General features: G+C 41.0%; 1 protein-coding gene across 1 annotated transcript in view; it reads right to left on the bottom strand.

Moving 5' to 3' along the window:
• KCNH5 (potassium voltage-gated channel subfamily H member 5) overlaps nt 1-27,230 on the bottom strand; it is a 172,520-nt gene that overhangs the window by 110,684 nt on the left and 34,606 nt on the right. The window contains exons 5-6 of the mRNA XM_086613018.1: nt 17,589-17,704; nt 13,359-13,751 (exon numbers count right to left, since the gene is read on the bottom strand). Of these exons, the coding sequence (XP_086469144.1) occupies nt 13,359-13,751; nt 17,589-17,704 (509 nt within the window). The remainder of the gene's footprint in view (nt 1-13,358; nt 13,752-17,588; nt 17,705-27,230) is intronic.

Genomic DNA, 27,230 nt, shown 5'->3' with positions numbered 1-27,230 from the left:
CTCTCTAAATTACATGGGTAGTTTAGCAGTTGTACAACTACTATAAAAATATAGCTTTGATATCAAAGTCTGGGAGAAAGTTTGTGTTGTGATTATTTTCTTACCCAAGTGCGGATAACAATCACATCTCTTACGTATAAAACAAAGAGAAATGTTTTATTTCAGCTGACATTGAAATGTATTCTTTCCAAAAAGTAATTCATTTAAGTAAGTTTCACTCTAAGACTTAAAGCAGTTCAGTCTGACCCACTACTTTAAGACCAAAAAAAAATTGAGATCTATTTATTGAGCATTCACATTTCATATCCAATCTTGCAAAATAAATAGACGGTATTGGAAGCTGTATAAGCCTATTTCATGAAACACTACCTAGGAAAGGGCGATTAAGCACCTACTAAATGAGCATGTGAGCCATCACGCTGTTTAAGTACCGAGTTGGGTCAAGCTGGTACCTTTACACTTAAAAAACCCGCCTGACAGCAAATGCACAATCGTTAATTGCACAAAGCTCTGCCTAAGATTCAGCAATGATCTCTGTAGTGGAAATCATATAAAAGACTGAGTGCCTTGAATTAAGTCTGAGCTGTTAAGAAATTCAGTGTTCTAAACTCAACTAATTGCTGGCTGCCGTTAATTTCATTTTTCTTTTAACTGTATTTATGTTTCGTAATGAATATTTTGGAAACCCTTCTACAAAAGGATGAGCATCTACTCTAACTGAAGTAATCTCAGCACTCAAGGAACACAGAGGTGATTAGAAACCTTGAATGAAGCATGCAATCCCGTTTGGCACTAGCACCGCGTAAATAACACGAGTTTTTCATACTGAAGATCCAACCTTCTGAAAGGAGCATTTGACACTCTATCGCCGTATTTAGTCAATTGGGTCAACTGTCTGTAATTGCCGCTGGTCTGTGTTCTCTGACTGAGAATATCTCATTTTGTTATGAACCATCCAATCCTGCCCCTTGAGGTTTTGATTAATGTATTTGATCATGTCTTAATCAGATGAGGACATTCAGCTTCCTCATCTTCAATCATCTCAGCTGCAGAAATCTTTTCACTGAAAAATGACCTACTCCAGAGTTGCATTTTGTGTGTCAAGTTTGGAACCAAATTCCTATCTCACACACATCATCGACTTGATTGTTACTAGTGTGAGTCACAGGAGATGGTCCCAGTGACTTCTAAGGCCATTGGATCAGGAGAGGACACAGGCAGCAGCTCTGAACCATCCCTTTTTTGTACCACTGTTTCTATTTAGCAGACAGTTGAAGCCACCACGAAGGATGTAGACAATGTCAAATTTATCCGGAAAGATATTTTTGAGGAATGGATGTTCAAATTCGGAATTAAATTAACCATTCACGATTAAACAAAGCCTAAGTTTACTGACATAAGCTCCTTGCAAGGTCTGTGTTCTCAAATTCTCTTGATATACCAGGAAAGGAAATTCAGTTTGACAGTGGGGGCACAAGTGATGACAGCATCAGCCTGACATGCAGAGGGACCATTCCTTCCTATTAAAATGACCTGCATCTTGCCATTTCAGATCCTAGATATTAACACGTTGTCAAACTTCAGTCTTCCAGGATGACAGAAGTGTCTAAGCTCTGGGTCTGCATCAGGCTAAACTTTTCTGACCAAAAGGCTGACAAAAAAATGTTTCCTGCAATTGCAATACACGCCATGGAAACAGACCTCTGCACCTCGAGCAAGAACAGGGAGCTAAGTTCTCTTGCATTTAATGAACCCCTAATATGTCAGGCAATCGGAAGGATGAAGCTGTGAAAGTCATGTTATACAGGGTTCGAAAGCCAAACATGCAAAAGGATAAAGTGAACATCGTCACCAAAGGAAAATGAAGGTGAACAAGCGCAGGAAATCATTCAAATCAGTATGAGTACCAGAGATGATCTCCTAAACCCAGAAAAAGTGGAGTCTGTTCTGCACTAAAGGAGCAACAGAATAGCAGAGCTGCATCTTTGTAAAAGTCGTAAAAGATTTAATCCACTGGTTACATGCTAATCTAATAAGTGTATTCTGCAGCAAGAAGTTATTGTGTAAATGTTTAAAAAAGTAAAATAAAAACAAAAACAGCTATTAGTTTCTACCATCTAAATATACTAAAATCTGCTTAAACCTCAAAATTAAATCCCAGTATGCTGAAATAGTAAATCCGTGCATATTTTTTTTCTATTAGGGAACAATGTGTTTGTAACTCCAGGAACTTTTTCGATTAGATTTCACCTCATGATTTTTTTATTTATTTATTGTTAGCTGTGGGCACATATGCAAGAGCAACAAAAAAATGAAACATGCATTTTAAAAGTGTTCTAAAACTGAAATCCTCCTTGCTCTGAAAATGGGGATCGGTACTGCATCATTTAACAGAAAGCAATGCCTTGGAAAAGGTCACAGGGAAAAAAAGAAGAGCTTTTCACTGTGTTTTGATGTTCAGCACATTTTGGTTTTGAAGAATTTACAGAGTGGCCAAGAACCAGAGCTGAGAACCTTTCTATGAAATGCTGTAGGGCACATTGCCACTGCAGTCAAAGGTATGACTACAGTAAATACCGACCTTTTTAAACTAAATTTAAGCTAATATGCTTAGAGTTGCTAGATACAAGCAATTACAACGACCTGCACTCAGCAAAACTAGCCATTAAAGTGATCAAATCCTCTGAAGAGCCTGCAGACCAGGCTGAGCTCTTTATCTCTGTGCAACAGCAAAACTGTTTCATCTAAGTTGAGCTCGAGCACACCTGCACAAGTCACAGACTGAGCTCTAACCACCCTCCTGGGGTGGGATTCATCTCACGTAATGCTGCAACCTTACGGCCAGTCACCCAGTCTAAGTGAATTGTCCAGCTCTCCTTCCTGGTGAGGGAAGAGAGAGGCATGTCAGAGGAGTGATTCACCCAATCCATTTCAGACAGCGGTGACAGGATGAATCACCTCCTGGAGCTGTCTCTCTCCCCTCCTGCTGAATACAAAGAAGCTGAAGCCTATCACTTACACAGCTTATGGGAGAAGAAATTAAACCTATCCTTAGAAATCTGGATAGCCCAGATCTGGGCAGCATCCAAACCTGTATAATGTTATTACAGAGATGGTTATTACAGAGCACTGCCTCACGATGTGAGACTTATCTTTCTCGATATGAGCTTGGAGAATAAATGCTATTAATAACAGTAGGCTGAGATTTCCTGCAGATGCAATAGCATGCTTATTTCTTCATTGAATAGCCAATTACTCCACAGAAAGTGATGCCACACTGCATTTGGTTCTTATGGGATTTTGAAGAAGTCCCCATTGGCTTGAAGAAGAAATTGAATCAGTTCACAAAAAAATGAACAATCACAAAGTAAACTGGACTGGGGTTCTTCATCTCCAAAGGGCAAGAGCTGGTAAATTAAAAATGATAGTATATTGAACTACAGACAATAATAAACGAAGACATCTGGACTGTGAGAGAGAGAAGAGTCAGACACCTGGCAGCAGAAGACACCTGGAATGACCTTACAGCAAAAGGTACAAAATATCCAGAGGTTGCATCTCAATGAAGGGGAAAAACTTGTAAAGCTGAGCATCAGTTCTAAATGCATAAATAATCATCTGAAAGAAGAAAAGAGAAACAGAGAACTGGCAAGGTATGAGAAATACAAAATTGATCAACAGAAAGCTACACCTTAGACAGTAAAAAGAACAGGGATATAGTGAGAATTGCCAAATGTCAGGTTGAACTTTTCCTTGTAAAGAACATTAAAACAAATACTCAAAATTCTTCACATTCATAAATGAAAAAAAGAAAAAAGAACAACAAAAACGATCAAGTTCCAATGAAGTAAAAATAGTCCAGGCTTAGCCTAAAAAATCAAATTAATTCTTAGCTACAGTTTTCAAATATGTTGTTGATGTTTTCCAGAAAAGCTAATACATCAAGAAGGAAATAAACAGATACATTACCTGACCAAATTTTAAGGGAAAGAGTAATTAGAAACATTGAGATAAATCAAAATGCAATCAGTGCAATAATCGGTTTGCTGAGCTTAGGTTAGCTGGGATCTAGCCAAGTTTTCCTGACAGCTTTCTCTGATAACACACCCCATTTTCTAAAGAAGATAAATGCATTTTTCAATAAAGCAGCAGATGAAATGATTAGAAAACACAGAGAAAACAGGAACTACAAGGGGGGTTGTAAGGTGACTGAGGAACTTGTGAAAACGATGGCAAAATGGAGACCACACAAAGGAAGTCTAGTAAGGGTTACAAGTGACAACTGCCGGTGATTTTGTCGTTTTCTTAGTGATGTAAGCAGAAATATCATACGCTTTTGAAATCTGCTGATGGCATACCTTTGGAGCACACTGTCAATGCAAACAAAAACCAGGTGGGAATAAAGGAAAATGTGATCAAGCTTAACAATAGAGTCTCAAGGCATCCATTACAGGGCAAATCAAGAAAAATGCCTACTACTACAAAGTTCTTTAGCTGAAAACGACTGAGAAAAAGAAGTATTTGAGTATACAAGTTAATCCCACAGTGACTAAGAGCAATCAGTGGGTTGCACCCGCAGAAAAGGTTAATTCAGTTCCAGGATGGATCAGTTGAACATTTCCACCACCAAGAAGAAAAGCCAAACCTCACTTAAAAGGCAAAGATGAATTTTCCGCCTGGAGTAATATGCACAGCTGTGCTGTAAAGAGATGTATTCAAACTTAACTCCATGCAGAGAGAGGCAGCTGGAAAGGCCAGGAAAATTTTCATTAAATTTCATAAAAGAGGTTTCTAGATAAGATCGGTTTGCATAGATTAAGGAAAGAACAATAGGTGTGATTGTGCAGGGGGAGGGGGATAACTGTTCTTTCTAAGCACATCGGGGAGATAAACATACGGGAAGGAAAAGAAACATATAAGCAACCAAGAAGGTCGGCACAGGGACAAATGTGCAGACTGCACAGATTCGCAGACACCGTGAGTTAAGGCGGATTTTGACCAGTTTATGGGAAGGGTGCTAATGACGAACCTGCCCACCAAAGCCAATGACTCGTTGACTCAAAAGGTCCTTGTGAGTTCTACCCCTATTGCTTTATCTGCTTTTATTTTCATTCATTGAAATGTTGAAGTGAAGCAAATATAGTCTCAAGGGCAGGATGCACCTCATCTCAATCTAAACTATACTGTGGAGGGGTCTGCATCTGAGCTAGTCACACTAAGGTCTCTAGTAAGAAACTGACATTTTAGGGCAGGGTGACTCCTCAGACCTATTTTGGAGGAATATCTTAGAACATGAGAAGCCATACCTTGAACGTGTTGTGGACTATGTCCAGCATACATTTCATCGGATGAATCTCATGCTTAGTACATTTAGAAATACAGTCCAAATACTTTATTTAAAGAAGCATGGGCAAAACTTTCGTCACCTTTTCCTCATCAGAAGTAATTACACATACACAAAAAACCCACCTAAACTCATAACTTAGCTGATTAGCTGATTCTGTAAAGTCACAGTATAGCTCAGTAATAGGTATTGAAGCAGTGATAAAGGCACTGTTTCTGAAAGTGCAACGGGGGAAAAAAAAAAAAAGCAAAGTGCCTACAGATTTTTGGAATAACTAAAATGGTGAGCTTTTGCCAACATGAGCGGGTGAACCTGCAGGCACATCTCCAGAAGGTGCTATTCTGCGTGGTACAGGAAGAGTATTCATGAGGACATTTAGGCTGTTTGAAATTTAACCAGCAAATCATTCCCAAAAGAAATTTTTGGGCTTAGCTACTTAAATAGAGCTTAGCTGTAAAATCCCTGGTTAGCTCCTTAATGCTTCTTTACTGGGGTTACTATGAAAATAAATCTTCTAACGTATCTAAGAAACACTTCCTTTTGGGTAAACAATTAACATAATAAAGTTTCATAGTTACACATCAAAATGCTGGAATAAGAAAAATAAAAAGCAACATTTCTGATTTATCACCACTTTAAGAGCTGAATTTAAGGTTGTGTCCAATTACATAAATCCCCACGGGAGTAAGGGGCTCTGCTTCCGCACAAGCTATCTAGATCCCAGATACAATCACAGCCCATTTAATACTTGACGCTGCCCCACTGGTAGCAATGGGAGTAGTGACTGCAGTGAGCACAAAACAGAGTCCTTGCAGCAAAATGAGAGCAAGTAGGTTTTCTCACGCAGTCTCTGAAAGCACCTCTAAATTTATTGCTTGAGATTTATCTTTTTTTTCCAGGAAGATGAGGGAGCTTTTCTTTCCCCTCTCCCTCTAACACAAATGTCAATAAGCTCTAACATTATAAATAAACTTCTAGTGAATTGCTTATGGCACAACTATACAATGCAATACATTTCAAACAGTGGATAACTGAGGTTATAAAAAGGACAATTACCAAATATTTCTTCTAGATTCAAGCTAAGGGGGATGTGGCATCTTGCACTATTTATTTGTTAGTGCATCAGTGTGCCCAACCAGGGAAAAAAGAGAATGACATCATAAAACCTGATAATTTTCACTTACTTAGGTAAGGTGGATAGAGGATGAAATGGGAGGGAGAAGAAGGTGTGTCACATCGGCTTCTGAGCAGGATACTGAACTTAGCTGATAGTTTAGTGCCAGCAACAAACTACAAACTTCCTATGCCAATATAGGAATAAAAAGAGAAGAAACACCTGGAGAGAGTAAGCTGAGCTGCAATGTTTCTGCAAGGACTTCTGGAACTACACGTATCCCCGGTGCCAAGGGGCAGACATAACACCAACCCAGTCTTGAACAAAATACAGACTCACACCAAGTTACGAGGATGTCTTGCTAGTAAACCTTTGCCAACTCTGATACTAGCCATGCAGTTAGTTTCTCTGAGGCTGTACCTTGGCTCCATTTTGTGCAGAGCAATTGCCTGTCCCTAAGCCTGCGACTCTTTTCCTCCCAATGACAGTCATGTACAGCAATTTCAGTAATGTGGATTTGTCCTGCTCCCATCAGCATTATTTTAGTGAGTAGCCAACCAGATTATTTCATTTGTCTCGTCTCCTTTGTAAGCCTTCCCCTCCTCAGCAAGTGAAGGGATCATGCAGGACTCGAAGCTTCCCTTGAAAGTATTCCACACATAATTTGCCCCAATTGGACTCTGCATCACTTAATACGGCTCCGACTAAAGATTTGATTTAAATGGTTTGTACCCGACATCTGCTTCCTGGTAACATATACAACACATTAAAAAAAAAAAAAAAAAAAGGAAAAAAGACCGCTGAGACATGTAATTAAAGTTCAGTATGCCATAATCCGCATCAGAGTGGTGCAGGACAAGGCTACCAGGTCACATCCATCTCTCTGGACACCCTGCCTGCCCTCCCACCACCCCCTGCATCGACTTCGGTTCAGACCCTTCCTTTCACAAGCTGCCCCTCACATCAAGATGACATTCATATATCTCCACAGGGGAACCTGCAGAAATATCCCAGACCTTGCATAGCATTGAAAAAGCTGGTAATTAAGCAGTGGTAGAACTTGAATAACACCTTAGCTTGAATAAAATTTAAAGAGATGTGGTGCAATTCTGCAACTAAATGCAATAGGGGTGACAGGGGCGAATAAGTGACAGAGGTGAACACAGTTGACCATCTATATAATATATTCCTAAGGTGGATACATTTATATTTGGACATGGTAATCAAGTCATTGTATTCCTATATTGTGGTTTTCAGCATGCTACAGCAGGATGACAGTATTCTTCATATTTAATTGCCTTCCAACTGCATAACAAAGGGGAAAATGCCAGGTCTCAGGCTTAGTGCGTCTGCCGTTATGTTGCTAGGCGTTTTCATCACAGTTTAACACTTGGCTGCAGCAGGGATTTAGTTCTGGGAATTATTTTCTCCATGTCAGCCACCTAGATTTAAGAAAGGTAGCTAGCCATAGACTATTTCTCAGAGCCAAAGCCACATTCTTTAAACACATCAATTTATTTTCACCTTGCACATGCCACTCAGAAGGTCCACAAACCCTTCTTCACATACTTCCAGAAAAGGGAACGTTTACAATAAAGCACTGGAAACATGAATATGGCTAAACTAGTTGTATCAGCTTTTATTTGCTTTCAATTTACAGACGTTGCTATTTCAGTTGCTATTCATTGCAGTGATGCAAAGAAGTTTCTGCCACCACTGAAATAGATCGATAATAGTAATTAAAAGAAGATTCCAATTACAAGGATTCCATGCCTTAATATGTCCTGCACAGATCACTAAATTTTAAAGGCCATTGGGTCATGCAGTCTTACATTATTAAACAACAGACATAGAACTTCAGAGTTTTAGGTCATTTAAATTTGTCTGCTTTCACTTCCAGCCACTGGCTCATGAAAACTAATTTTTGCAGAAAGGACAATCTTTTATACAATTCATTCAAAAATCATCTCTTTGGCTATCTGTATGTGTCATCCTGACATCTGTCCCGCTCTTCTCAGTATGTTCCATGTCATTTTAGGGCCACGTTTCTGGCAGAGAGACAAGATCGAGTTTCTAGGTTTTGTTTCATTACAAACTCAGAAATTCATGAATCTCAGTGAAAATTAAAAAAAAAGGACAACAGGGAAAAAAAAAAATACATCATCAGTATTTTTCCAATAGCAAAATGGGCTTTTTCAGCTGTATTTAACATTTAATTTGTGGAAGCATTTTCCATTTGGCCAAAAGCTTGTCCATCCACCTAGTCTTAGGAATATTTATTCTATATACTAATTTACAGAGGTTCAAATGTAGCCCTCAGCAGTACTGTATCAGGGTGCCTGTATCTGACTGCAGGTACCTGAGGTCCTTCCATCTCCAGGTGCTCTCCCAATTGCATGGCTCCATGTGGGTACAAGAGCCAAGCACCTGCACAACATCCTGGTTTCCCTGGAATGTAACTCCATGCATTTGGTCCCAAAGGGAGTTGTAGCACAGCCTGGAGAGGGACTTTTGACAAGGGCATGTAGCAATAGGACAAGAGGCAATGGCTTTAAACTGAAAGAGGGGAGATTTACATGAGATGTAAGGAAGAAATTTTTTACTCTGAGGGTAGTGAAATACAGGAACAGGTTGCTCAGAGGAGTTGTGGATGCCCCATCCCTGGAGGTGTTCATGGCCAGGTTGGATGAAGCATTGAGCAACCTGATCTAGGGGAAGGTGTCCCTGCCTGTGGCAGGGGGGTTGGAACTAGATGATCTTGAAAGTCCCTTCCAATCCAAACCATTCTATGATTCTATGACCATATCTGAACAAGCAACGGGATCAGTGTTCTCAGGCACACTATAAACCCATCTGCTGACCATTTCAGTACAGCGTGACTCTGATAATTGTGACTTGTATGGAATCAATGGTTATCCACGCTGTAAACAACCTTTTGGTAGCCCAGACTGACAGAGATTGGATATTTCTCTCTCTCTAGTAGGCAGAACACATAAAGGCTAAGCCTTAAGGCAACATAATTCTCTAGCTTCAAAAGTACAGAGACATCATTTTAGAAATATAAGTGATGGTGCACACACCAATGGAAAGAGTGGTTACATACAGCTGAGTACTCAGGGCAAAAATTAGAATCACTACAAGTGATATGTAACTCCAAGGCAAAAATCAATCTTCTAGTCGCTACATACTTCACAGCCTAATAGCAATAGGAACGTCATGTGACCAAAATTTTTGGATCCAAACACCATGTGTCCCATTACTCCAAACTTTTTTCTTTATTTTTTTTAATTCAAAAGAAGAGACAGACAGATACGCACTTTTGGACTAAATCTGAAGTTTCAGAGAACACTTACTTTAAAAAAAAAACCCAAACATTAGCCTAGTTTCAGAGACTCTGAGCACACACCTTCCATTCTGGTTCATACCTCGAAAATTGGCTGGATTCTTCAGTACGTTTTATAGTGTCCCTTCTCATGTTTCTATATATGAAAGGCTTTCTATATGGCTTTGGTTTAGACAGAATGTATTTCAGTGCAAGTAATGTTTCCCAATTAGAAAAGATGCCACACAATTTTCTGATTTCTAAGACTACTATCCTACCAATTTTCTTAAATAAAGTACGTATCCCACTAAGGATTCCACTTTCCTCTCTCTTAGCTCATTTTTTCCAGCCTATTTTACCTTGTTTTCCTACCCTTTCAATACCACTTAGCCACTTAATTCCTCATCCATCACATCAATTTAGATGACTCTCTGCTGTGCAAGGTATCTCTCTCTCATTATCTTACCTTTCCCCCTCCTTATCATGCATCCAAATCCCCCTGAGCAGGCTGTAACAGCCTGGCTCTGTAACTCCAAGCATGGAAACCTACACATCTAATTCTGCCTCAAATCATCTTAATCCTCCCCAATTCTCAATTTGTGTGTCATAATCCTTTTCATCATATCCTTCTACAGAGGCTCTACATCTACTCAACAACAAAATAACTTTAATTTCCAGTCATGTTTGCCTAAGGTGGGAATTTCACAAGACTCCGGCCTTGGCCTAATGTTTTCCATGATGGAAATGACACTGTTCCTACTCAGGCCAAGACCGACCGTAGTTGAAGAATTCTAACCCTCAGTAAGAAAACTCACATCTCCTTTTTCCAGACCCCAGTTTTTAATCTTTCAATTTAGCTCCTTAATTCTGACATTATAAAATAGCATTCAAGTGCATAAGGCACCTTATACAATGACTCAGCAGCCTCTGCACGAGGACCTTTAAGCACCTATATCACATATTGTAGTGTACATCTGCAATGGAGAAACACAAACATAAAGTTCCTTGGCTGTATCCTTCTTCACAGGTGAGAGACCTGCCCATAGAGAGGAAAAGAAACTGGCTGCAATGGCGTGTCCCCCTACTCGCCCAGTCCCTTAACAACTAACAAAAGTGCATTTGATGCTTTATGTGGAAAAAGGAGTCATGGAGGTGGGACACACAAGGGAAATCTGGAAAGTCACCTTTCACTCAGCTGACTTTTAGGGCTATTCACTCTGATTTGGGTCCATCCTTTGTCGCCATACCAAGAATGCAAAGAGCACCAGAACGTGGCCCCAAGGCCTTTACCACTAAGCTCTGATTTTCTATTAACTTTTCCTGAAATGCCACAATCACCAATGAGTCAATGCTAAAGACCAAACTTTGCTGGCCCTTAACCAACACCCAGGGCCAAGATAAAGAGCTAGAACGTACCAGAATCAAGAGCTAAAAGAACTCTTCTCTCTCCTACTTGCCTTAAGGAGGAAACACTCTGCTTTTAATCAATCAGAATATTCTTCCAAGCTTATTGATTTACTTATTCTTTACCCATGAAGAATGTTTGAGAACACTGCTGCCAGTGGGCCAACAAGTTAAATCCCAGAAAATAATTACCAGTTAAAATAAATGTTAAAAGCCAAATGAAGATAAAGAGCATTAATAACTACAGCCACCCAGAACACACCGACGAGCTCAAAAGACTTAAATGTCACAAATGAAGACATATCACAGGGAAAAAAAAAAAATCTCCCCTGGAAGATAGAGAAAAGGGAAAATGCAGACCCAAGGAGGAAAGACTGTCTGTTTACATACCTGTTTTCAAAATCACTTCAATTCTTTTCAGGCACTAGGGAAAACTGGAGTTGGAGGGGTTTGAAATCAAGTACATATACATCTATACTCCAATGCCTGCTGGAAGCTCCAGAGCCCCAACACATCATTTCATGAGAAAGAAATGTTACTACTGGTTCTTTTATTAAAAAGGAGTTGATATTCCATTTGTTAGAAGGTAAATGATAGAAGCTCTAAGATCACTGGAGCTCATGATACCTTGTTATTGTTATTACATTTTGGTTAAAGTTTGCCTCTTTAAGTTTGCCTCAATTATAGTGCACTATGCCAATGATTCCCTTCACTGTCACAAATATTGCAGATGGTTTATTTCCCATCTTTACGTTAGAGAACGAGGTTAAGCTCATCGTTTAAATCTGTACTGCTCAGGCACAGAAATTTTCTGTTTGTTTTACATAGTGAAGCACAAAAATCTGGAGATAACACTGCATTTTTATAAAAATCAGGTTCCTCTTACTCTGAAATTGGTTATCTTAAAAAACTGTATTATATTTACAACCTTGATAATATCACCTCCTTACACAGCCTGACTGTACAACCTGCTTCCAGACGGGCAGCCCTCATATGATCTTGAATTTAAGCTGTAAGTATTATCACTTCTGTCATATTTGCTATAAATAAAATGGAACAATGTCAAAGGGTGGTACTCAGTACACAGAGAGGGATGGAATTTTAAAGGAGCTCTACAAAATCTGCACCAAAGTCTGCATTAAAAAATAAGAATGTAGATTTTATATGGTGAGGATATATAACTGCAGAATTTAAGAATTTTAAAACAAACAAAACCTCCACTCAACAGTGTTCTAAGAAAAAACTGTTAAAATGTTAAAAAATGAACGGAAGCTTTTTCATTTGTTTATGGCCCTAAAGATAAAAGGCTCTAGAGAAAAATTAAAACAAGTCTTAATGCCATTATAGTTGCATTTTAATAATGAATTTTGTCTACACTGACTTGTGCATGCATTAGTTGTTGTAGTTATTGCTTGTTTTCTCTATTATCTTAGGCTGAAAGCTCAATTTCATAACTGTTAATACATTTAGCAGTTAAAAAGCTTTAATTCAGCCTCCGTTTAAGATATTTATGTCTTGTCTCCTCAAACAGTTTCTAAAATTCCAGCAGTAGCTCAGGAACTGTTTAAAAAAACGAAGGTAAATTTCTCTCTCAATCAGAAATTTAAAAAGACATAACAAAAAAAAAAAAAAAGAAAAAAAAGAAAATTACAGCATGGTTCAGAAAGTAATCCTAGGGCAGGATTTGAAAAATGCTCATTCAGAGGCATTCTCTACTTTCGTATAAGTGAGGGGCAAATTTGCCATCAGCTTCAGCCAGAGCAGCTACAGAGTTTTGATTATTTACATCAAGCTCTCTTAGTCTGCCCTGCAACGGATTAGGAGTGCTTAAAGCTAATCACCAGGTCTGAGCTGAAACGAGAGGCTGTGGCAGGTGGACATCACAAACAGTCCAGCCCATTTTGATATGGGCGTGCAACAACGCTTTCGGAAGACTAGCAAGTGATTCTAAAACCCACATCCATTAATGTAGACATCCACACACGGTACTGAAATCGTGAGACACGTCTCCATCACGGGAATGCCGTATAGGTAAAGCCCAGCAGCTTAAGGTCATCCCTGCATATCTGCACAGAGCTTCAGGTGCCTCCTAGTGCTGCCAGAGGCCTGGGAGCATGCTCCTAAACTAATTCCGAATTAAAACAACACTTTTGAGGCAGACTACAATCACTTACCTCATCCACATTCTCAAAGGCATTGATGATGTCATACGGTAAACAGGACAGAAGATCAATCACAAACCACGTTTTCAGGTAGTTCATCCTTATGAGTTTGGGATCAGATATAACCTCTCCACCAGGGCCAACAAAGGTCGTGTGAAAGTTCAAAACAATGTCAACCAAAAAAATAACGTCCACGACACTGTCCAGCACGAGCCAGGCAATGTTGTTCTGTTTTGTCTTGAAGGAGACGTTATATGGAACCATAATTGCTGTGTAGAAGGTTAGAATTAAGATGACCCAGTCCCAAGTGGTCTTAAAAGCACAATAGTGTAGTATAATGTGTGGTGGAGTCTTTGGAGCTTCTTGCTTGTACTGAGGAAGAATATCAGATCCCAGCTGGAGAACCTGTAAAAGACAGAAAAGCAAATGTTACTGCTTTCAATTAGTATGATCCAATAAGGGGTCTTACAGATTTCTGTAAGGAGCAGCACAAGGACAGGACTGTGCTCATTGGACATCTCAAGTCAACCCGCTGTTTCTAAATTATCTGATTTATTAAGAACATGTGGAGGCAGCTATCACTTGATGAATGGGAGCAGCAGAGCCTCTAAGGATATTCTTGCAAAAAGGGAGATCTTTGCAGATGGACTGAGGGGAAACCATGCCAATAGCAACAGCAGAGAGGCCCCATCAACAGGTTGTGGGTACTGCCACACCAGCTTATGCTCTGCAATTATGAATATGAGTATTTATCCATATTTGGAAGCGTTACAAGACTAATCCTTCGAGCCTGACCTCTTTTTCAAACCATTGTTTAGCCAGAACAATATCCTATCAAAGGTAAACCTGACTTCAGCCTTGCTGGCTGACCTCCTCCTAAAATGAAGCACCGCATGCACAACTTCTGCCCTAACACCCTGGCAATATCACGCTTCCTTCTCATTTTCTTCAAAATGTTGTTGTTCTTACAAGCTCAATATCACTAGTGGGTTCTCTTTTACTTCTTGTAATTACTTTTCTGTTTTGCATACGACTATAATCTCCTGCATCCGCACTTTTGTAAAATGTGGAACTGGAAACACTGCAAAGGAACCAAGCCAAATTCACTTAAGACATTCCTCCCAGCTAATCTAATTACCTCTTATCTCAGTCCAACACAAGAAACAAAAGCACAAAGGAATGCACAACGTGGCAATGTATTGCACTGACAACTGATTCATGTGTATTTTGGAACCAGTAGTACCTTTTACATTTGGAAATCTCAAGTCTATATGGGAAAAAATAAATAATTCTAGCAACTTTTAAACTCATTTCAGCCCTTCACCTGTCCTGTATTGGAGCTGATGCATCGTATTTGCAGGGACGGGACAGCTGGATTGCAAATAGCAGTCCCATATGTGTAAAAATGATCAAACGAAGGATGTTTCCGTGATGAAGAGGAGTAAATGGCTCTGAACAAATAGCACAACAACTAAGAATATGAATTTAGGTACCACAGATATGGATTCTCTGTTAATTCTTTGCAGTCTTATTTTTAAGATGAAAAAGCCGTTACTGAGATCAGACAGTAAAAGTCTGGCTCTACTGAAAATTTGTTCTTCAGAAATCACCAAGGGACAATAGCAGCAGCCTCTCTCACTGTGTGTTGGGGGATGTGGCTTTCCAACACGTCTGATCTGGCCCAAAGTCAGGCTGTAACCTGATGGGATGCAAACCTGCTTCTGCCCGCCGTTCTCACCCTCCCTAAGGTCAGACTTAGCAACCACAACCTGTAAGGGAAGTTAGTTAAACTGGTAATGATGAAAAACTAACTTCTTGTTACAATAGTTAGCCATTTGTTTTCTACAGTCAGATGAATGGCACAAATTTATCCTGTGGCCAGAAAACCACTAGACCCACTACACAAACGGCAGTGAGAGTGCAGCAGAGACCTCCAGGAGACCATGGCTGCTGCCTTTACCAACAGCCTCGTATCACACCAGCTTCAGTGCAACACAAAGCCATGTGTTGAGCTCCAGCTGAACAGCAACGCACACTGAGCAGTGTGGTCCCAATGGCACTCGTCAGAGACCCCCACAGATGCCAAACCCCTGGCAAGACCCATAAAAATGTCAAGGTCCACGTGTCCCTTCCCCAGTGACCAGGACTAGGCTCACTAACAGCACTCCCATAACCACCTAACGGCAAGGTTCAGCTGACCACTGCAGCTCATTGAACTCACTGGTGGATCCACGGGTCCTTCCCTGAAATAAAAGCAATGATTGATACAGTCATTTTTTCACAGCAGCCTTTGCCAAATCCATGAAACTTCTCTGAACATGAAAATTGTCCCCAGCATTTCACACACCATTTTGGCTCTGACTCATAATCTGGTCGTTATCTTCGGTTATCTGTTTGGACTCATCTGTGGTCAACACTTTACTGTACTGATTAATCAGGACTGGGACTTCGTTCCTTGGTTTCTCCAGTCCTATTTGATCCCTGCATTGTTCTCTGCGGTAGGAGCTGGAAACAGCCTGACTATAGCTGGAATAATAAGCTACTTAGGGCTTAAGCCGAATGCGATGAACGTATGCTTGATAGTTCCCTATGTCTCTGGTGGTGGAGTGCTTAGGAGCTCCCATGATACTGTAAAAGCATAATTATTATTCTTAACATAATATCATGCTGAGTTTGACATGGTGAGTGGGTGGCAAGTGGCTGTGGAGACCACTGAACTATAATGATTATTTCTTTCATGCTGCATGAATTTTTAATTTTAAACCACTAAAGAATATACAATAGCTTGTTAGTCAGCTGCATTCATCACAGCCTCTCTGAATTATTCCCCTATACAACTAATGAAAATGGCTGATAACTGCTAAGTCTAATAAAGGCCAGCAATATGCTCTGCAAGGGATGAGCTGTGATGACAATGCTCCCCCTCAGACACAGAAGTATGGAAAATGAGGCCTGCACAGCAATGGCATACCTGCACTCAGTCTGCATTCCTGACAGCACTTTGCCTACAAAGCATTTTGCAGCTCTAAAGAACGTGTAAGAGAGGAGACTGCATACTCTCCAAGTAACCTATTTCCAGGCACAACCTTCTCCCTTACCTGAGCTCTTCCAACTAAACCGTCCTTGCTGTGACTTAACTCCATTATTTTTTCTCCAGCTATAGAGGACCTGGTGAACAATTTCCTCCCTCATTCTATGCAACTGCTTTAAACATATTTGAATAATGTTACCATATCTTCTCCAGCTTTTCCTTCCCTAGCCTAAACCAATAATGGATATAACCAGATTTACAGAACACAAGTGTTATGAATCAGAAAAGGAAGATGTGAAAGTAACTCAGCAGTCATCCAAGCTATTGGTACGGGATAACTCAAGGGAAAACATCGCACTGCCAACATCTAAAAACTTTGGGTTTCCATTCTGATTTTAATTTAACTAGAGTTTTTATTATCGAAGCCCACTAAAATCAGAAAGTGAATGAAAAAGACATTTAAAACTGCCACGAGTTCTTAGCATTGAACCCAGGACAAGCTCCCTGGCACAAGGTGGTTAGGGCTGTCGCTTTCAGTAGCCCCTATAGTTTTGACCCGTACATTTTTCATTACCAATGGACATGAAGATGAAAGCAGTACCTCTGTTTCATCAGTTAACCTGAAGGCATTCACTTGTTGCACCATCTGCACTGTTAAGGAGATGTTTGCAACCTGCCAAAGAGGTCATTTCATCAGTTCTGAAGAAAAAAAACGATGAGCAAAATACTGCAGGAATGACTTTGCAAGAAAGTCGAGATTAAGATACATATGTAGTCAGTGTGCCTGTACAACCCCAGGGACCCAGACAGGGACGCTTCCAAAGAGGAGGACCTGGTTTCTCAAACAATCCCACTTCCCCAGGAGAGTAAGCGACCGTCCACAGGGCTCAAGGACGTCAAGTTTGGTTCCATGTCTCTGTGAGACAGTGCACGGAGGAGCACACTGTGCACCCCAAGTTGAGCAACAACCAGCAAACTGAGAAATACATGCACAGAAATACGGCCGTGGAAATAAAAGTGATCTACAGAGATCATTTTCATGACGGAAGGAGTACGACCTGCTGCTTCGGGATGAGCAGAGGTCGAAAACAAAATCAGAGTTGGGAGTATTTTCCTCTAAAATACTATTTCTTAATGGGAATTAGGGGGTTTTCTCCCCACCCATCTCTTCCTGCCTTACGAAGGGAGCAGTCGGTGTCGGTCCCACTTACTTCGGCCAACCGGGAGTGTTTGTGCACCACCTCAGCCTTGTTCATCGGCGTCAGCTGCTGCAGCACGCTGCGGCTGTTCGTCAGCGCCCGCGTCAGCCGGGCAAACTTCGTCCAACCTGCGGGGAAGGAGGAAATTGTGTCAGGAGTGCTCAGACCTCACTCATCGTCAGTAAATCTCCTTCGTGTTCGCTGACACTAAGGCTCGGACTCGAATAGTTTCTCTAAGTTGCTGCACAGAACAGCTTCAGGCTCCGGGCTTAAAGACCTCGCCAAAGAGGAAAAAAAAAACCACGAGTAAATCTGAGTAAAATCAAAATGCTTTGGCTTGGTCTCTCTTCTGCCTTTTGGAGACGTTGTTGGAGGGATCATATTGTGCTTTCAGCCTTCTAGGGGGTTACTCTGCTGCTGAAATCTCATTCTAAGCCACTGAAGCTAATGCAAAGGCTTCCCAAGTCTGCAAATCCTGCTGAAGAGAAGTCCTCCCCAGCTACAGAAAGGCTCCTGCTGATTCAGGGCCACTGGAACAGCCCCAAAAGTCTGATTCTTAAATCTTTACTGTTTCTTGCCTCAACTAGAATTCAGGGACAAAACTAAGAACTTTAAAAAAAAAAAGAATCAAAAAATCAGCAAAATTCAAGGCTGCAAAAAACAGCAATGCTTCAGACTAAAAAATAAATCATTAAGACTTTCAAGCCAGCTTAAGCACTAGATTTTAAATGGCATTAAAAAATACATTTAGCTGTTAAACACTAATGATAAACAGCTGCCTTAATGGTAGCTTGAGACCCACACACCGGGCCAGCCCTGGGGAATTTTTTCCACAGCATTCAGAAAGAAGCGATCAGAGTTTCTTACTGACAGCAGCACTGACCCGGGAACGTGTCATCGAGTCATTTCTGCTGGAAAAACGCCCGCCCATACGTGACAGCTGGCGTGGATGCGTCAGTGGGTGAGGTAGGTGCCAGGGGTTTAAGCAGTGTGGTACCTTGGTGTTAACCAGGAAAATTGAAAATTCACATAGCCACAGGAAGGAGATGCCTCCCCAAGAGCACTGAAGGAGATGCTCAAAATTCAGTTTAGCCAGGTATAACCTGATATTTTGCTACACAGGTGTGTACAAAATACCAAACAAGTTATGGACAGGAAAGGGGTTCAGGAGAAGGTTTTACTTTTATTTAACTTGAATGCTGAGTAGATGAAAATTGGGGGGTAATGTCACACTTGAGAAAGGAAACACAACATATGTTAGCATGGTTTGTTTTTAAATGTCTGTTGTCTGATTGGAGTCAGGGATTTCCAAAGTTAACAGAAGACCTGGGGTAGATAAAGTGAAGAGCAGAGAACAGATAAGACAATAAAATTTCGAGGAAAAAAAAAAGAAATTACATTTTGGCTTTCCAATTTACCACACATATATTACATTCATGCAAATGTAAATCCATTGTTCATCATTTAGCAATCAGAACAGATCTAAATACCATGATACACCCACCAGCACAGCACAAATCATTTGTGTCTGGCTATTTATATATGACCCCAAAAATGCACATTAAGAACACACTGTGAAAAGGTAAAAAAAGTATTTTATTAACATTTCAAATCTAAACCTTAAATGTGAACTTCAGATATGTCTCACGCTTCTCGAGCTTACAGGGACATTCAATTAGAAACATGCACTTTCTGTATTAAACAAGGTCAAAAGAGACTATAGTTATCCAAGTATGAACTATTCATTTCTAGAAAAAAAAAATCTTACAGTTTGCTTTTTTTCTAATTGTCTATAAAACTGTGGCAAGGAGACAGCTTTAAGACAAAAGTCAAAACTGCTCTTTATCTTTCTCAGCCAGTGATTTCAAAGAGCAAGCAAGCACGGCAAGAACGTCGTGACAGCTCTGCCCCAACACTTCTTGTAATTGCTGGAGGCCACAGTGCATCCAGATGATTGCTTTTGGCACACTGCAACCACACTGCAAGAACCAGAGAGAAAGAACAGTTCTTCTCTGAGAAGACCTCCAGACCCTGGGCAGGTACTTACACACACATATCACACACTCAGTGTCTTTTTCCCCTGGAAAGATACTTTCCTGTGGTTCATAGAGATGGATTTGGGCCAGTCCTCGAGTTTGTCACCCTGCCCCACAGAGCTGATAAGAGAGTGATGGAAAGGTGCTCAGCAAAGCCAAAACCACCACGGTCAAACTTAGATTCAGTCCTGAACACCCTCATTTATCACATCTCAGCTTTGTCAGCTACTCCAACTCTGACAGGAACTTTATGACGTTCAACAGGAGAAGTACAAAGCCCTGTACCTGGGGAGGAACAACCCCATGCACCAATTTACGCTGGTGGCCATCCAGATGGAAAGTGGCTTGGCAGAAAAGGACCTGGGAGTCCTGGTGGACCAGGTTGAACACAAGCCAGCAACGTGCCCATGCTGCAAAGAAGGTGAATGGTGGTACCCTTGGCTGCATTAGACAAAGTATTGCCAGTAGGTCAAGGAAGGTCCTTCCCCTCTACTCAGCACTGATGAGGCCAGTTCTGGGCTCCACAGTACAAGAGAGACATCGACATTCTGAAGAGAGTCTGACAAAGGGCCACAAAGATGATTAAGGGACTGGAGTATCTCTTCTCTGAGGAAAGGCTGAGAGATCTGGGACTGTTCAGCCTGGAGAAGAGAAGGCTTGGGGCAGTGGATCTTATTAATGTATATAAATACCTGAAGGGAGAAGGCAAAGGGGATAGAGCCAGGCTCTTTCCAGTGATGCCCAGTGACAGGACCAGATGCAACGGGCATGAAATGAACAGGAGGTTCTGTCTAAACATCAGAAAAGTCCTTTTTACTGTGATGGTGACTGAGCATTGGCAAAGATTACCCAGAGAGGTTGTGCAGTGTCCCTCCTTGGAGGTATTCAAAAGCCATATGGACATGGTTCTGGGCAACAGGCATAGAGGGCCCTGCCTAAGCAGGAGGGTTGGACAAGATGAGCTCCAGAGGTTCCTCACAACCTCAACCATTCTGTGATTCTGTGACCTTTCTGATGTCTGAGGGTTAATGATTCAAGGTTTACTTTATCTTCTGAGGTTTAGGGCATTGATCTGTACAGTGATTAGATAAGGATTTGGAGAAGAGTCAAGGGCTAGCAATGATAGGAGCTGGCTTTGTGTACTCGATAGCAATCCTTTCCCATGGTGCTTCATAGGCTGAGAGATCCCGCTCATAAAAACATGGGGTTTAAAAATGTCTCTCCTCTTATAAAAGCAACACTGGTAAGAAATCCCTTGTCATAATCTTAGGTAAGAAAAACATCTCCTCTGTATTAACCACAAATACAGAAAGCCTGGGGAACTTGAGGAAGAGGTACTACAAGGAGCTGGAAGAGTAAGACACATACCAAAAACCAGCAATCCTTTTGCAGTAAAAATAAAAAGAAAGGAAAAACTATGACTTTGTCAAATACTCCTTTTCCACCTTGGTGAGATCATCAATGTCATGTGAAAGAAAAAAGCCACACATTTTAGCATTCAGGGTTAACACTCTGCTCATCTGGTCTGACCTCTTCTTTTCATGGGGCAAACCATTTCATCGTGCCCTTTCTCCATCAAGACCAAAGCTTTGCTTTGTGCTAGAGCAGACCTTTTGCAAAAACCCTTCCAGCCTCATTTAGAGACTTCACATTTTCACATTTCTTTCAGCCCTGTGAAGCCCATGATTCTGGACACTGGAAGTACAGAATACGCTAACATAACTTTTTTCTAAATCAGCACAAAGTTCAACATTATTCTATCATCTGCTCCATCTATCCATCTGCAATAGTGCGAAAAAGTACCAACTTCTTTTGTTTCCTATTTACAACCCAAGAGAACTAAAAACATAGCAACAGCAAGATGCCAGGGTATGAGTGGGAAGGTGAAAATGTATACAGGCTGCCTCGTGTCTGAAATAATCTGTACAGGGTACATTTCTCTGTTTCTTGACCTTGTTGAAGACTAGATAAGTTCAGAATTATATTTAAAACCAATGTGTATATTAAAATAGACCAGTCAAAATTTGCATAGCTGCCTACTGCTGTCAATGTTTCTTCAAACGATTCTCTCCTTTCTTCTCCACTATAGACAGAGACTTGAAAAGAATGATAATTTTATCCCATGTATTAGTGACCAGCTGTCCTCACAGATATTTTCAGTCTGGAAGGAGTAAAGGAGCGGCACAAATAGCAGGTGCAAGAGGGGAAAAAACCTACTTGTGAGAAAAAGCAACACTTCTGATGCTCTCTTCAGCTCAGCTGGATTGCGTCTTTCTTCCACAGCACCACTTGAAAAATAATACCCTGAACTTGCACCATTGCACTCAAATTCTTAGGAACAAAGGCAACATCACCAGATCACACACCAGATCAGGACAGCAGCTGCTTCTCCTTACAAGAAGTTAAATTGAGTATTTCAGAGGAAGATGTTAACTACCCCAAATGGAAAATTCTGGAATAACAAACACATAAAATGATGTTTCCCCTGGTTCTCTTTAGTTACTTTTGATTCATGGACAAAACCAGAAGAATTTGTAGCCCTGTTATAAAAAAACCAAACCTACTCATGATCTGCTTTCATTCTCACGATCCAAAAGAAGGGTCTGTTTTTAAACAGGAGCCTAGCAAAATATTTCCCTATCCATTACTCAAATTAAAATTCCTGCATTCTTAATAAATTGAAGATGCAGGTTTAACAACTCCATACAGTTACCAAAACAGGACATGAAGAAGGCAAGCATACTGACAGACATGAACTAAACTAGTCCCTGCCTTGGCCCAGCTGTAATGCTGTCCTTCCAAATGTGCGACTTTCTTCTTCCTCCATGCATTTTAGTCACAATTAAATATTTTATAGCCACAAAATATTCTCCATGTCTCTCGCTCTAATTATGACTGCCAATTTGACAGCCCTCTGACTGTGGGGCTAACTGAGCTGGCGATGACTTAGTGGCATACTTCACACAACAGATGTGCCAAAGGTTTCTCTGAAAAGGAAAAAAAGGAGTGCTAAATTAATTTTAAAAAGATACATTGGTATTTCTTTCAAACCTTGGATGCTACAACATGAGTTGAAGCTGTTAACGTTGTGCTAGGATGCCTGAGGGAGTGCAGGAACACAGAAGGGAAGTAGGCAATACTCAAGCGAAGCAGACAGAGTGCCCCAACACCTCCTCAGAGGGGTAAAGCCTTCCAGATGGATCTACGATGCTCACTCAGCCACTCCCTAGATTCACACACCACTACAGAAGTTCTGTGGGGGAACGGTATTTCCGGCTTAGAACTCGATCCTATCATCCCTCCACCGTCAGAAAGTCCAAACTATCTTACCTGAAACCTCCTACTCACTATAGCATGTGCCTTTCCATCAGCTACTACTCCGACAAGAGTAGTATTATGACCACGTATCTTTCTTCCTGACATCCTGAATCAATCAGTGGTTTACACTGGACAGCTGGGATGGGAACAGTTCTGCGTCAGCTGTTCCCCTAACAGCTCCACTCCACCGCCACACTCACTGCTCACTCTGTGTTCAGGGACCTTCTGCGAACTCCACTCTTCCATTGCCATAGAGATCTCTCTCCCTGCCCTTCTGGTTACCATCCCCTTCCCATTAGTAGACCCTGCAGATCGACCCGGTACACAAACACTCTCGTCCATCTCCAACACCCACACCTCTTCTCCGCTGCCTTCTCTAAGCAAAGAGAAACGTCATCCAGGTCGAAGACGCTGTTGCAGGGTATGGCAGAGCATAAAAAGCATCAGGGTAAAAGCTGCACAAAGAAACTGCAGCAAGGGAGGCTTCCCCAAGCAGAAGTGATGCTAGAAGCCATGGGACAGAATCAGTGTTTCCTAATGGCTGTCTGGAGACAAAAACCTTTAAATTCCTCTGATTCCTCCTGAGGTCACAAAGCAGGTAGAAAATTGGCTAGACTCCACCCCAACCTGTGATCTTCCTGACAGTGCTCCCACGTGCCTGAAGAGCAACTCCTGGTGCCCGTCACACACGGACGCTCCTGCCAAGGCACTGGGTTAGACCTGGGCAGTTCCCTCCGCCAGGAAAAAGTCCCTGCACAGGCACAGGGTAATGAGCAAAAAAGACTTTGTGCTTTTTTGCTTCACTGATGCTTAAGTCATCTTCCCTGTACAAACCTCAGCAGTCAATAGGCCTACCCATGGCCTTCAAAGATAACAGCAAATATTTTCAAATGTAAGTATTTGCAATTGAGAAAACTCTTCAAATTATCCCCATGATTTAATTAGGAGTTGAAAATTTGCAATCTCTCTTACTGGATTTGTGTGCAAATCCAAATATGGATCTTACCACCTAGCTAGCAGCCACACTGGGAAAAAAAATAAAATTAAAATCTCTAGTTCATAAACTATATTATGTTATTTTAGAGCTAAATTCATACATCAGAGTTTATGAAGAGTTTAAAAATCTCAAGGTGAGATGTTAATGTTCTTTATAGTGCACTTGCTGTGAAAAATCTAGACATGACCAGTTCCCCCTAATAAAACATTAGTGTAGCTCTACTGGGTTCCAATTAACCTTTTTGTCAAGGTTTGTCTGGTCTTAAAAGGATCAGAAATAATGATGGCTTTTAAATCAGTGTAACAGGGAACTATCCAATATCTTAGGCTGCAGTGAAAACACTTGGGTTAAAGCTAGTGTTCTGTGTAAAAAACAACTGCAGAGGGTAATTACAGCTACACTCCTGTAGACTCCTGCTTGCAGGACTACAAGGAACTACACCTCCAGACCATGGAAAGGTTGTTGTCCTCCTCTCACTCTGAAGCACGAGACAGTTAACACACAGAATTCTTAAATAATATATACTCCATGGCTTCTACAAAAGCAAAGAGCTAGCACCACTCAGGCAGTATGGAACTCGATTGATAGCATGGATAATTCTTTTGCATTAATAGTTAGCATCTACAAAATCTCAACTATTTCTAGATGTTCAGACAGTAAAATCATTACAATGGCTGGCTGTTTGCTCTTTACTGCAGGTATAGTATGGCTGAAAGCTCTCCTCGTTTCTTCGAAAAAAATCATCCTGGTTTTGCTTTATTACAGAGAGAAGGAAAAATGGGACTCCTGAATGAACAGAATAGTCAAACAAAGCTTAATCACTCCCATGATGCAGTAAAACTATTTACGGACTGAAAAACTAGAGTCCATGCAAATGTAGTTCAAAATATTAGGATAAATTTCCTGATTTGAAATTCTGTGTGTTCCACTGTCTGATAATGCACTGCACTCTGAGGATAATTTTTACATCTCATCTCTGATCTTGCTCAATGTTGTATTCCCAGTTATCATCCACCCACTTCCTTCAGCTACTGGGGAGCTCAAACTGGATGCAGAACCAACGGGTAATCTTGGACATACCACTTTACCTCTCTGAGCTTCAGATTCTTCTCCTTAAAACGAAGATAATGCTAATGACCTACTTTGCAAGCCATTTTGAGGTCTACTTATGAAAAGTGCTAAGATTTATACATCACTAGACTACATTTGGTATACAACGTATTTTTGAATTTAATTCTGACATAGCCATAAATTTAGAGTGCACAACTTCTTAAATTTCACATTTCTGCAACTAAAGCTAAACTTTATACACACACACAGGGCCACCAAGGACTTATTTCCCATAAGCATATAAAAATGTAAATGTAAATGTAAACTGTAAATGTCAGTCAACTGGCTTTTAGAAGCTTGTCAGATAGCAAAATAGTGCCGTTCAATGGTCAAGGAAAAAGGACTAGGCAAAGGCTCACGGTCAAAAGGAAGGCAGCTGCTAGAAACAAAAAAGGTGTATACAAAAAAGCACACAGGGATGGGAAGAAAGAAAGAACAACTAAGTATGAGAACAAGAAATTATGGCTTATAAGAACAGACATGGAAAGCTAAAAACATGGGAAAATTCCTTCTCTGCCTAGATTTATTACAGTAACAATGAAGCTTTTAAAGAACTCCCAGAGTATGACCAAAAGGGGTTCTGCACCCATATGCAGAAAGGGCAAACAGGCTGACTAGAGTAATTGCAGGTTGCTCAGCTTGATCTCAGTGCCAGGCAAAATGAGAGAAAAGCTGATCTGGGCTTCAATATGTTTAATAAAAAAGAAAAGGAAAGGAACGTGATGAATGGCTGTCAATACGGAATGATGTAAAATGCCCCACAATGTTAATTTCATTATTTGATAAGAGTATAAATTTGCTTCAGGAAGACAGCCAAATGCCTTGACAGAACAAGCTGCAAGCCAAATACGACGGCCAGCCGGAGCCATAGCACACGTACGATGTACACCGAGAGGCACGAGCCAGGGCAGCCCCCCATACCTGCGCTCTCTTGCTGGGGCTGGACTGGACACCAAAGCGGACCATTGCCTTGACGGTGGCCTGAGCAGCTGCCCTTGGCTTGCTCCCGCCTGCAGCCAAGGACCTTCCTCCCAACAGCTCCCAAATCAGCACAGCCACAGTGCTCCTCACATAATATCACTTTTTCCTGCTGCTTCATTTGGATCACCCAAGAGCCACACGTTGGCCAAATCCTCTTGTACAGTAACTTTCACTGAATTAACATTGTGTGACACGCTCAACAAAACATTGAGACTACACAGTTCAGTAAAATACAGGTTAAATGGATGAAGAACTCGCTACCTGGCAGATACCAAACAAGGAGTTGTAGAAAACAGTAACAAATTATTACTGAGAGCCTTCTGGACCCCAGCGGACAGGTTCCCTTCTATTCACTGCTTTTCTCTATGGTTTGAAAGGCATCATAAAATGACTGATCAAATGCCCAGATGACAGTAAGATTAGAGGAATGTTAAACAGTAGTGAGGGCAATCACACAGGATGGTGTGCTTGATAACCAGGCATATGCCATTAAAATGTGTTTTAAATGGAAATCAGATATCTAGGCAAAACGGATGCAAATTGTATCTCCAGCACGGGAGAGGGAAACATCCCTAGCAAAGAACAGTTCTGAAAAGGATCCAGAGGTCTTAGTAGATAAGCAATTCAGCACGTGGTTTGCTTTGGCAAAAATTCACCTACTCCTTGGATATAGAATCATAGAACGGTTTGGGTTGGAAGGGACCTCAAAGACCATCTAGTTCCAACCCCCCTGCCATGGGCAGGGACACCTTGCACTAGATCAGGTTGCTCAAAGCCTCATACAACCTGGCCTTGATACAACAGTAAGAGCTAGGTTTGGAGAGGCTGAGCAATGGGCAACATTGAGGAGTTAGCTATGAACCCACCCAGCTACAACAACAGCTGCAGAAACTTATTTGGGACCTGGGAGGCTGAGATCCATGCCACCACAGCTTCACAGCCAGTGAGCTGGATTCAAGCACAGCTAAAACGCCTGCATATTTGCCCTTACCAAACCTCCAAATTCAGGCTAGACAAAAGTCTAAAGGAGCTCAACTCAATTACTTTATGAAAAGAAGGTGGAGCGATGAGTTGATAATATGTGTAAGTGCCTTAATGGAACTTTTTTTAGAAAAAAATGCATAAAAAGATGCCACTGCAAGAAGCTGACACCAGGTTAACTTAAATATGACACTTTTTTAAAGCCAAAAGTGTAAAGGAAAAGCAAGAATA

This window comes from Tauraco erythrolophus, chromosome 6 (assembly GCF_009769465.1).
Source record: "Tauraco erythrolophus isolate bTauEry1 chromosome 6, bTauEry1.pri, whole genome shotgun sequence".
NCBI lineage: Eukaryota > Metazoa > Chordata > Aves > Musophagiformes > Musophagidae > Tauraco > Tauraco erythrolophus.
Note: the sequence above shows the minus strand (reverse complement) of the source record. Positions and strands in the feature narration are given on the sequence as shown.